Source organism: Zonotrichia albicollis, chromosome 29, assembly GCF_047830755.1.
Source record: "Zonotrichia albicollis isolate bZonAlb1 chromosome 29, bZonAlb1.hap1, whole genome shotgun sequence".
NCBI lineage: Eukaryota > Metazoa > Chordata > Aves > Passeriformes > Passerellidae > Zonotrichia > Zonotrichia albicollis.
In genome coordinates this window covers 2,617,356-2,629,658 of record NC_133847.1, presented here as the reverse complement: position 1 = coordinate 2,629,658, position 12,303 = coordinate 2,617,356, and the positions used below count along the sequence as shown (strand labels likewise).

Here is a 12,303-nt window from a genome sequence, read left to right as displayed (position 1 = left end):
CCCTGGCTCCGGGCTCTCCCCAGCCTCCACCTTGCCTGCCCAGCCTGCTCCAATGTGCCATCCGTCGTTCGACATTGTGAAAAATGCATGTATTTTATGATTCTCTTTTCGCAAATATTCAAATGAATATTATATGTGTTGTGTTAGAAAGTGATGCTGTATTAATTCTCTTAAGTACTGTGGTAAATATAGTTGTAGGTTATAAAAATTGTTAAAATAGAAACGATGCTATGTAGGATACTTTTTTTAAAGAAAGGATTCGCAGCGAGATAGCAGCTACAGGACACCTGAATCTTTCAGAGAAAGAGAATTTATTGCTCCATTGTCAGAAGAAACGAACTGCTTCTCGCCTCGAAGGAAAGAGCTGTTAGGATTCAGAGGAAGAAGTTGAAGATGACCAAACAGAATCCTGTATTTGAATGGAATTTGTGCATCATGTATGAAGTGTATGAATATGCAACAGGCTGTTGTTTTTAAGGGTTAATCCTCTGTTAACTGTGTCCTTTTCAGGCTTGTGCTGTCCAGAAAAAGGTACCCAGACGTCAATAACTCTTTGTATTTATTGTCTCATATTGTCCTAATTCAAATTGTCCAAATTACTATTACTCTAATTGCATTACTATTTTTATAACCATTTTGTTACTATTAAACTTTTAACATTTTAAAAACAAGTGATTGGCGTTTTTCACAGGACGGATTCCAAGCATTCTATCAGCTGTGGAATTTGTGAGCGCGGGGCGGGTGTTTAACCCTCGGGCTGCATCCAACAGGAGTTGGAATAGGGAATGTGGAATGGGGAATGTGGAATAGGGAATGTGTTGGAATAGGGATTGTGGAATAGGGATTGTGGAATAGGGATTGTGGAATAGGGAATGTGTTGGAATGGGGATTCCAGCAGGGGATGTGGGGGCACAAAGGCTCTGGCTGCTGGGGGCGAGGGCACCGTGCCAGCTGCCCGTGCCGCGGTGCCAGCCCCGAGGCACCCGCGCGGGTCCCGCAGTGCCCAAGGCAGCCGCGGCTCACGGAGCCTCTCAATGGGTCCCTTGTCCCCGCAGCCCCGGCTGGCCACGTGTCCCGGCCCGTGCCTGGCCCGCGGGGACACCGCTGCCCCCGCGCCCCGCCCGCTGCCATCGTCACCCACACCCTCATGTGCGGGTGGGAACGGATTTGGGTCACCCTCAATCGAAATGTCAGCACCCATCAGCTCCGCCCGAAATGTCAGCACCCATCACCCCCAGCCAGACACCGCAGAGGCGTCACCCAGTGCCACACACGGGGCACCCGTCACCCACACCGCGTGCCCGATGGGGAACCCAACCCACCGCCCCACCCAACCACAGCTCACCCAGTCACTTGTTTCTAAAATTAAAATAAAACGCCAATCACTTGTTTTTAGAATTTTTAGATTTAATAGTAATAAAATGGTTATAAAAATAGGAATATAATTAGAGTCATAATAATTTGGACAATTTGAATTAGGACAATATGAGACAATAAATACAAAGAGTTATGGATGTCCGGGTACCTTTTTCTGGGCAGCACAAGCCTGAAAAAGGACACAATTAACAGAGGATTAACCCTTAAAAACAACAGCCTGTTGCATATTCATACACTTCATACGTGATGCATAAATTCCATTCAAACACAGGATTCTGTCTGGTCAGTGTCAACTTCTTCCTCTGAATCCTGTTAGCACCTTCGAGGTGGAAACAAGTTCGTTTCTTCTGATAACGGAGCAATAAATTCTCTTTCTCTGAAAGATTCAGGTGTCCTGTAGCTGCTATCTCGCTGCGAATCCTTTCTTTAGAAAAAGTATCCTACATAGCATCGTTTCTATTTTAACAATTTTTATAACCTACAACTATATTTACCACAGTACTTAAGAGAATTAATACAGCATCACTTTCTAACACAACACATCTAATATTCATTTGAATATTTGCGAAAAGCCAATCATAAAATACATGCATTTTTCACACCCATCACCCAAACACGGGGCATCCATGGCCCCCCACATCCCCTAAAGGTGACAGCCCTGCCCCCGACAGGTCCCCACGCGTGTCCCCGGCCCGGGCAGGTCCCGCCGTGTCCCCCCGGCTCTCCCGGGCCGCGGGCGCCACCTCGCGGGGACGAGCGGGCACCGGCGGAGCGGGGTCTGTGCCGGGCAGCGCGGACACACCGTCATGGCATCCCAACACAGGGCACCCCGCATGGGGCACCCCAAAACGGGCACCCGGCATGGGGCACCTGGATATGGGCACCCCAATAGAGGCACCCCGGCATGGGGCATCTGGATATGGGGCATCCCAATAGAGGCACCCCGGCATGGGGCATCTGGATATGGGCACCCCAATAGCGACACCCCAAAACCGACATCTGGATATGGGCACCCCAAAACGGGCACCCCGGCGTGAAGCATCTGGATATGGAAACCCCAAAAAGGGCATCTTGGCATGAGGCATCTGGGTATGGGACCCCAATAAAGGCACCCCGGCATGGGGCATCTGGATATGGGAACCCCAAAACGGGCACCCCGGCATGGGGCATCCGGATATGGGCACCCCAATAGGGACACCCCAAAACGGACATCTGGATATGGGCACCCCAAAAACGGGCACTCCGGCATGGAGCATCTGGATATGGGCACCCCAATAGGGACACCCCAAAATAGACATCTGGATATGCGCACCCCAAAACGTGCACCCTGGCATGGAGCATCTGGATATGGGCACCCCAAAACGGGCACCCCGGCATGGAGCATCTGGATATGGGCACCCCAAAATGCGCACCACGGCATGGAGCATCTGGATATGGGAACCCCAAAAAGGGCATCTTGGCATGAGGCATCTGGGTATGGGACCCCAATAAAGGCACGCCGGCATGGGGCATCTGGATATGGGCACCCCAAAAACGGGCACCCCGGTGTGAAGCATCTGGATATGGGAACCCCAACAAGGGCATCTTGGCATGAGGCATCTGGATATGGGCATCCCAAAAACGGGCACCCCGGCATGGAGCATCTGGATATGGGCACCCCGGCATGGGGCATCCGGATATGGGCACTCTAATAGGAGCACCCCAAAAAGGGCATCTTGGCATGAGGCATCTGGGTATGGGACCCCAACAGAGGCACCCTGGCATGGGGCATCTGGATATGGGCACCCCAAAAACGGGCACCCCGGCATGGAGCATCTGGATATGGGCACCACACCCAATAGAGGCACCCCAAAAAGGGCATCCTGGCATGGGGCACCTGGATATGGGACTCCAATAGGGGCACCCCAAAACTGGCATCTGGATATGGGCACCCCAATAGGAACACCCCAAAACGGACATCTGGATATGGGCATCCCAATAGGGGCACCCCAAAATGGGCACCCCAGCATGGGGTACCTGGATATGGACACTCCAAAATGGGCATCCTGGCATGGGGCATCTGGCTATGAGCACCCCAATAGAGGCACCCCAAAATGGGCACCCCGTCATGGAGCACGTGGATATGGGAACCCAATAGGGGCACCCCATCACGGGCACCCCAGTAAAGACATTCCAATACAGACACTCCAATATGAGCACCCCAATATGGACACTGGGGCACCCCAGCGTGATACACCCCAAAAGTGGCACCCCAAAATGGGCATCCTATCGTGGACACCTTGGTATGGGGACTGCAACATGAGGCAGCCCAATATGGGCACTCCAGAAGGGGCACCCCAAAATGGGCATCCTGTCACAGACACCTCAGCTTGGGGACTGCAACATGGGGCACCCCAATATGGGCACCCCAAAACGTGTACCCCAGTATTGTCACCTGGGGACAGGGCACCCTGGCTCAGTCACCCCAGCCTGAGTGCCCCATAAAGGACACCCCAAAAAGGGCATCTTGGCATGGGGCTCCTGGCAAGGACACCCCAATATGGGCACTGGGCATGGGGCACCCCAATGTAAGTACCCCAAAAGGGGCACCCCAAAATGGGCATCATGTCACAGACACCTCAGCTTGGGGACTGTACCATGGGGCACCCCAATATGGGCACCCCAAAACGTGTACCCCAGTATTGTCACTGGGGACAGGGCACCCTGGCTCAGTCACCCCATCCTGAGTGGACACCCCAAAAAGGGCATCCTGGCATGGGGCTCCTGGCAAGGACACCCCAATATGGGCACTGGGCATGGGGCACCCCAATGTAAGCACCCAAAAAGGGCACCCCTAAATGGGCATCATGTCACAGACACCTCAGCTTGGGGACTGCAACATGGGGCACCCCAATATGGGCACTCTGGCTCAGTCACCCCAGCCTGAGTGCCCCATAAAGGACACCCCGAAAAGGGCATCCTGGCATGGGACTCCTGGCAAGGACACTTTAACACAGGTACCCCAATATGGGCACCCAGGCATGGGGCACCCCAATGTAAGCACCCCAAAAGGGGAACCCCTAAACGGGCATCCTGTCACAGACACCTCAGTTTGGAGACTGCAACATGGGGCACCCCAATATGGGCACCCCAAAACGTGTACCCCAGTATTGTCACTGGGGACAGGGCACCCTGGCTCAGTCACCCCAGCCTGAGTGCCCATAAAGGACACCCCAAAAAGAGGAATCCTGTCACAGACACCACAGCATGGGTACTGCAACATGGGGCACCCCAATATTGGCACCCCAAAACGTGCACCCCAGTATCGTCACTGGGGACAGGGAACCCTGGCTCAGTCACCCCATCCTGAGTGCCCCATAAAGGACACCCCAAAAAGGGCATCCTGGCATGGGACTCCTGGCAAGGACACCCCAATATGGGCACTGGGCATTGGGCACCCCAATGTAAGCACCCCAAAAGGGGCATCCCAAAATGGGCATCATGTCACAGACACCTCAGCTTGGGGACTGCAACATGGGCACCCCAATATGGGCACCCTGGCTCAGTCACCCCATCCTGAGTGCCCCACAGAGGACACCCCAAAAAGGGGATCCTGGCATGGGGTTCCTGGCAAGGACACTTCAACACAGGTACCCCAATATGGGCACCCAGGCATGGGACACCCCAAAAGGAGCACTGCAAAATGGACATCCTGTCATGGAACCCTGACTGGACTCTTGGAGGCTGAACAGCCCCAATTTCATGTTTCTTTCCTTCAATTTAATGTGTCTTTCCTTGTGATTTACAAATCACAATTAACATAAATTGGGATTTTTAAAAATCCCAATTAACATAACCAAGTACATCCTCTTAACCATCATTGGGATGTGAAACCCACTGAGTGCTTTGAGTGCCAGGAATGGGGAGAAAGCTCTTGGAAGCATTGCCACGGGGGAAAACCAAAAAAAAACCCAAAAAAGCAGCTCAGATTCGGTTCCATTGGGGATGTGATGGCCGGGATTGTGTTTTGTGCCACTCAGCAGAGCTCTCCCAAGGCACAGCATTCCTTAGGGATACTCTGTCAGCAGCTGGAGAGGGAAAATTCCTTCCCTGGGAATGCTGCCTGTGTAAGTGCAGCAGGGAAAACAGGAGGTGGCGTAATTTATTAAAAAAATAATAAAAAATATCTGAGCTGCAAAAGCCAGGAAAGACAAAAGCCGGGAAAGACAAAAACTGAGAATTATAAGAATTTAGGTATCAGCAATGGCAGCAATTAGGTTTAAAGCATTGCTCTTAATTAAAGGTGATCATAAGGGGATTCCAAACCCTTCAGCATTCACAGGAAGAAGAGTGAAAAAGTCAATTGTGTCCCAAATATAATTATTTAGGCTGAACTAAGGCTGCCTCAGGAGGAGAAATCCTTGGAAATTCAGTCGGGAGGGATCAAGCTTTGAGTCCAAATCCCTCTGTAGATGTTCCCCACACCTCAGGGTGCTGCCTCTCCCGGCCTGGGCTTCCCTGCCTGGGGCTGTGAGGGTGTCACAAAGTGACAATGTGACAGTGTGACAATGTGACAATGTGACAGTGTGACAGTGTGACAGTGGCTGAGCTCCACTGCAGAGGGCTGGGTTAACACGAGGGATTTTCACAAGGTTTTTGGGGATCCCCTCAGAGAGCAGCCCAGTCCGAGGCAGGGGACAGCGTGGGGACAGTGTGGGGACAGTGTGGGGACAGTGTGGGGACAGTGTGGGGACAGTGACAGCACAGTGGGCACAGCCAGCCCTTCCCAGCCACAGCCTCAGCCTGGCAGCTGGATGTTCTCCATACCGTGAGGACTCCAGCAAACACAACTCTTCCCTTTGACTTCTTCCCTTCAAAAGGGGAACCTCCTGCACAGGAGCTGTTTGCAGCTGTTTCTGAATGAAACCAACACAACCCCCGAGCTGGGCTCCTCTCTCTGCCCCTGGGCCAACAGAAACGGCCTGCAAAGCCCAGGCTGAGGGCAGAGAACAAAGGGAAAAACACTGGGAGCAAGAGAAATCCTTTTCCTTCCCCCGTTGTGCAGAATCCCAGGTGGATCTTGGCAAGGTCATGTCTCCTTTTTGTTTGCAAGCTCCTTTCTCTTTAGTTCCCTCCTTTCCCTGATGCTGGAACCCCGCTCTGGAGATGAAGGTGGGGTGGGAAAGCAGATTCTGTACATTTTGTTTACCCTCTCCTGGTCCCTGTCACGCCCACCTGCAGCGGGGACATGGCACCCATGGGCAGGGGCTCGTTCAGGGGTGTTGGGCACATGGGTAGAGGAGAAACTGTGGTCACAGGGACACCAAACCACTGCCCACTCTGTGCCCACATGTGTGGGGACACCCACAAAGTTCCACACATCACATCATGTCGGCTGTCACAGCTCTCCCACACTGACACTCTCACCTGGGGCAGTGGGTGATGGTGTTTAGCGGGTGCTCGGGTGTGGCAGCCTGTGGAGCTGCATCCCCAGTAAAAAATGACCCAAAATTTGGTTCTATTGGCTGTGCAGCCAATGCTGACACCCACGGGCAGAGGGGAGAGGTGGAGCTCTGCCGGCCCCACTCTGTGGGACCCCCACCCCATGGAGGGACCTGCAGGTCCCCCATCCCTATGAAGGTACCCCTGACCCCATGGGGGGACTCTCAGCCCCTGGAAGGACCTGCAGCCCCATGGAGGGATCCCCATCCCTATGGAGGGTTCTGCAGCCCCATAGAGTAACTCCTGGCCCCATGCAGGAACTCTCAGCCTCAGAAAGGACCCTCAGGACCACAAAAGGACCCTCATCCTCATGGAGGGACCTGCAGCCCCATGGAGGGATCCCCATCCCTGTGAAGGTACCCCTGACCCCATGGGGGGACTTGCAGCCCCCCTCATCCCTATGAAGGTACCCCTGACCCCATGGGGGGACTCAGCCCCAGAAAGGACCTGCAGCCCCACAGAGGGATTCCCACCCCTATGAGGGTACCCCAGACCCCACAGGAGGACTCTCAGCCCCAGAAAGGACCTGCAGACTCAAGGAGGTGTCACCATCCCCATGGAGGGTTCCCCAGCCCCACGGAGTGACCCTCAGCCCCATGCAGGAACTCTCAGCCTCAGAAAGGACCTGTAGGCCCACAAAGGGACCCCCATCCCCATAGAGGGACCCCCATCTCCTACAACCATCCCTTGTCCCCATGGAGGGATCCCGCCCCCACCGGAGGACCTCCATCCCCACGGAAGGACCCCATCCCCATGGAGGGACCCCTATCCCCATGAAGGACCCCCAGCCTCACGGAGGGAGCCCCATGCCCATGGAGAGATCCCCATGCTCACGGAGGGAGCCCCATCCCCATGGAGGAACCCCTATCCCCATGGAAGCAGCCCCATTCCCATGGAGGGACCCTCATCCCCACGTAAGGACCGCGGTCCCCATGCGCGTCCCCGTCGCGCGCGCCCGCGCTGCCACGTGGGACGGGCGGGAGCGCCCGGGGGGTGTGACCGGCACAGAGGCGTGGTCAGAAGGGGGCGTGGCCCGGGCGGGGGCGTGGCCAGCGCAGGGACAGTGACAGCCGTGGCAGCAGTGACGCGGCTGTCGCGGGGCGTGGAGGGGAGATGAACCCCAGAATAATTCAAGTTTAAGGGACAGCACTGGGCCAACAGCTCCCACCTTCTTGCTCCGGCAGGGCCGTCCCAGAGCACAGGGCACAGGATTGTGTCCAAATGGTTCTGGAATGTCCCCAGTGAGGGAGACCCCACACTTTCCCTGGGCAGCCTGTTCACTGCTTAGTCGCCTGCACAGCAAAGTTCTGCTCAAGTCCAGGTGGATGTTCCTGGGCATCATTCCCTGCCCGTTCCTCTGGTGCCACTGGTGAGCCCCATGGGGCAGAGGTCGGGCCCTGCTCTGAGCCTCCGTCAGGCACACAGGGCTGAGGGCTCCTCTCAGCTCGGTCTGCTATGGAGGCTGAACAGCCCGAGCCCCTCGTACGAGAGATGCTCCAGTCCCTCCATCATGTCCTTCATCAACCCCCACGGGCCCTCTCAGGAGTTCCACGTCTCGCTGATCCCGAGGAGCCCAGAGCTGGACACAGCATCCCAGCTGAGCCCCAGCAGGGCTGAGGAAGGGCCAGGAGCAGCTGCCATGTTCTACCACCGATGCTCCTCCTAACATAGCCCGGGATCCCATGGCCTCTTGGCCTCTAGTTCAGGTCCAGCAGTTCATTAAATATTCAGTGTTTGCTCCAGGCGGTTCCAGGGTTGGGGTTTTCTTTCGTGAATTTGTTGTTTCCAATGTTGTTTCCATCCCATGGGATGAAAGGGGCAGGATGCCCCTCCCGGGCCTGCACCCTCCTGAGGGGAGAGTGGGCGGGGCCTACACGAGTTAGTGGGCGTGGCTTTGCTGAAGAGGCGGGACGGGACGGGCTCGGGGCGTGCTCAGACCCGAGGGGCGTGGTCTGAGCGGGGTAGGCGGGGCTGGAGAGCTGCAATGAGATCGTGAAAAAGGCGTGGCCAGAGAGGGGCAGGGGCGGGGTCAGAGGGCGTGTGCAGACACTTGGAGGCGTGTCCAAGGTGATTGGGGCGTGGCTGGAGGGCGGCGAGGGCCATTCCAGGGGCGTGGCCAGACGGAGGCGTGCCCCGGACGAAGTGGGCGGGGCTGGAGAGCGGCACAGCGGATCGCGTTGGTCCGGGGGCGTGGCCGGTCGATCGGGGCGTGGCCATGCCGGGGGCGTGGCCGAGCCCTCAGCTGACCGGCCGCCATTTTGTCGGTGCCGGATCCCCAGCGCCGCCTGGAGCTGTGCCCGCGGCCGGGGTCGCCCGTGCCCGCCCGTCCGCCAGGGCAGCTCCGCCCGTGCCCTCCTGCTCCCCTCGGCATGTGAGCGCCCCGGCACCGCTGCTCTCACCCGGCTCGAGCGGCAGTAGCACCGCGGCGGCCCCCCCGGCCGGGCCCGGCCCCTCAGCCCGGCGCAGGCCCCGCCGCCGCCGCCGCCATGGCGCTGAAGATGGTGAAGGGCAGCATCGACCGTATGTTTGACAAGAACCTGCAGGACCTGGTGCGCGGCATCCGCAATCACAAGGAGGATGAGGTGAGGGGAGCCTTCCCCGCGCTCCGGCCCGGGGATGTCACCGCTGGGGCCGGGGCTGGAAAGGGAATGTTGGTTTGGGAAGGGGGAAGCGGAGTCAGAACGAGGAAGGTGACGCTGGGGTGTGGGGCAGGAGGGACAGGCTGGGTGAGAGCAGGAGAGTTAATAAGGGAGGGTCATGCTTGGTGCTCATCTTTCCATTCAGTGTCTTGTGGTGTTGAGATCTGTGATATTCATATGGAGATATATATAAATATATATATATACACGCAAATGTATACGTGATTATTACAGAGAAATAATGTAGAGGAATTCCTTCCTCTCCAGCTCTTCAGTCACGTGCTGTAGTCAGCCAGGTATTCTTCATCCTGAAGCTGTTATACAGAAGTAAGCGCCTAATTCAGCTTTCAGACCATTCATGTTTAGTATCTCCTGACTAAAACGTCCTTCTCTCAGAGCTTTTCTGGGCAGCAATCAGTTCTCCGTGCTGGCCTGTTATCCACTCTTGTGTGAGAAGCACGTGATCAGGAAATTAGTATAGGTGAAATAATTAGTCATCAAGAACGTGTTATGTGAGACTCCACAGTGAAGTGTCACACGGTAATTGAGAAGTAACGGGCCCCAATGTCATTTATGTTCATCTTCAACTAACTCCTGAAGCCTGAGAAGCTTTCCTAATATTGGTTTAGCAGCTGGGCTTTGCTGGTGTGTTGGGGGGTGGCTGTGGAGTCAGTATCAGCTATCAAAAGCTGCAAAGTTGTAAACATGTAACTAAATGGAGACCTTTACTAGGGAAACTGATCTTCCTTGCTGCTGCTATTGAACTGAAACAGAAAATTCAATTTCTAAAATCTCTGTGAAGCCCCTTGTGCACAGGACAGGGGGTTGTTTGGTAGTGAGCATACCTGGGAAATTTCTGTTTTTAACAGAATAGGCTGAGTTGGAAAGGAACCACCAGGATGGTTGAATCCAACTTATTTCAGCATATGTTAAATTTATGGTATTGGTTTGGTGGCAGAGGAAGGCAGGGCTGCTGTTCAGTGCCCCGAAAAATGTGGGAAACACCATGAAATACCAACAGCAAATTTGTCTGGAATTTATGAGCTTAGTGTTGTGCCAGAGCAGGACCTGGTGAGCAGTATTCTTATGGAGCCCCTCCAATGTGTTGTGCTGCTTTTAGTAAATCTGCTTTATTTCTTTGTGCGTAGGACAAAAAGTGTTTCATCAGCTGTCAAAGCCCTGAGGATCCTCCTGGTGAAAGTCCAGGCCTTTGTGGCACCAGTTCTTTGAGAAGAATTGAATGTTCTTTCTGAAATAATTTTGTGACAAACAGCTTCATAAAGAGAATTAAGAACCACACTGAGTTTGTTCTAATCTGTGACAAGAAGCGATTAAAATGCATTGGTTTTGGTGCCCTTTGGAGTTAGGGAAAAACACTGCTTGGACAATTTTGTAGGAAGCTGTTTCTGGGGTTTGTGCACACTCTGGGATTCAGCGAGGTCAGAGCAATGTGTTGTCTCAGAACAGCTGGATGTGATTTGCATAATGTGATCTTAAACTCTTCTCTTTGGAGAACAAATGGTGAGATTTGGAAATAGATAACTACAGGGATAATTCCTTTTTATCTCCTCAAAGGACAGCAAAAATTACAACCCAAACCAGGATGTGTTCAGCTGATTAAGACACTGCTCTGGTAAAACCTGTGTGTTTGGGAATCCTTCAGACATTTATCTCAATTCCAGAGCGTGGCTGCAAACAGCGCAGGACTGTGCCTTTTCCTGGCTCAGCTGAGAGAGCTGCAAAGCTGCTGTTGAGCTTTTGGGTGTGGATTCAGAGCTTCCCAGGCAGTGGCCAGGGACATTGGCTAATTTTCAGGTGATGTTACAAAATCAGAATGCTCTTTTAGAGGAACTAGCTGCAGAAATTCTTCCTCTTTTCCCTACAGTGTTTCCATTGTTCATTGTATCTGTTGAATGTTGCTCCAGTGCTGTAGTTCCACCAACGTCTATGTGTCTCAAGATAAGTGTCTGAGCCTAAGACAGACACTCTATCCTGTTCAGAAAAGCTAATTTGTTTAAAACAAACAGTGTGCTTTAGTGGAGAGGATATTGGCTGTTGGTCTTGGCTCAACAGGAGTTTCTCCAGGAAGAGCTGTCTCTGGGAAGGAGCTCCTGTGGTTGTTAAATAGCAATGATATGAGGAGAAATGAAGGCAAGGTTGTTGTTTGGACTTGTGATTTACTTGTGCTTTTTGCAGGAGGTTAGTTTATTTCCATGGCTTGGGGTTTGTGTTTTGGAATTTAATCACATGGAAAAATCTGCCATCACTTATTCCCTCATGTCTCTGGGCAGTCTCTCCTGGTAGATCTGAGATGGAAACTTTTATTCCTTTCCACTTCCTAGCAGGTACCCCATGAGCACATTCGGTATTTCACAGCCCACTGAGGCTGTGCCAGTGCCTGGCACCCCAGTTCACAGTGGGTTTCTCACTGCAGCTCTTTGACAGCTCCACTGACTTGGTGGTGGGTTTGTGTTCTTTTCCTGCTCGGTGTGTTTGTGTTCTTCCTCTGAGCCTCAATCTCACACCCCAGGGTGTGTCCTGAGCTCCGGCCAGGCCACATCTCTTCATTGATTTGTGCTGCTCAGCTCATTAGAGGAGCTGGGAGTGCTGGAGGCTGCCTGGCTCTGGAGCTCACAGCCCCTCTGAGCACGTTAACTCCCAGTCAGAGGCATTTCCATTGTGTGACTCGGTTTTTTTGAGTTTAAAACACTGGAACTGAAGGGATGGATGCCGCTGAGGGTGTGAGGCAGGAGAGGGAGGTGGTTAAGGCAGTCCCTGCTCTGTGAGGCAGGAGAGGGGAGGTGGT

General features: G+C 53.8%; 1 protein-coding gene across 2 annotated transcripts in view; it reads left to right on the top strand.

Annotated features, from left to right (window-relative positions):
• The first annotated feature begins 9,080 nt into the window (after nt 1-9,080).
• The window catches only part of AP3D1 (adaptor related protein complex 3 subunit delta 1), a 49,102-nt gene continuing 45,879 nt past the window's right edge, over nt 9,081-12,303 (top strand). For both annotated transcript variants that reach the window (XM_074529025.1, XM_074529024.1), the window contains exon 1: nt 9,081-9,440. In XM_074529025.1, coding sequence (XP_074385126.1) covers nt 9,345-9,440 — 96 coding nt within the window. In that variant the 5' untranslated portion in view covers nt 9,081-9,344. The remainder of the gene's footprint in view (nt 9,441-12,303) is intronic.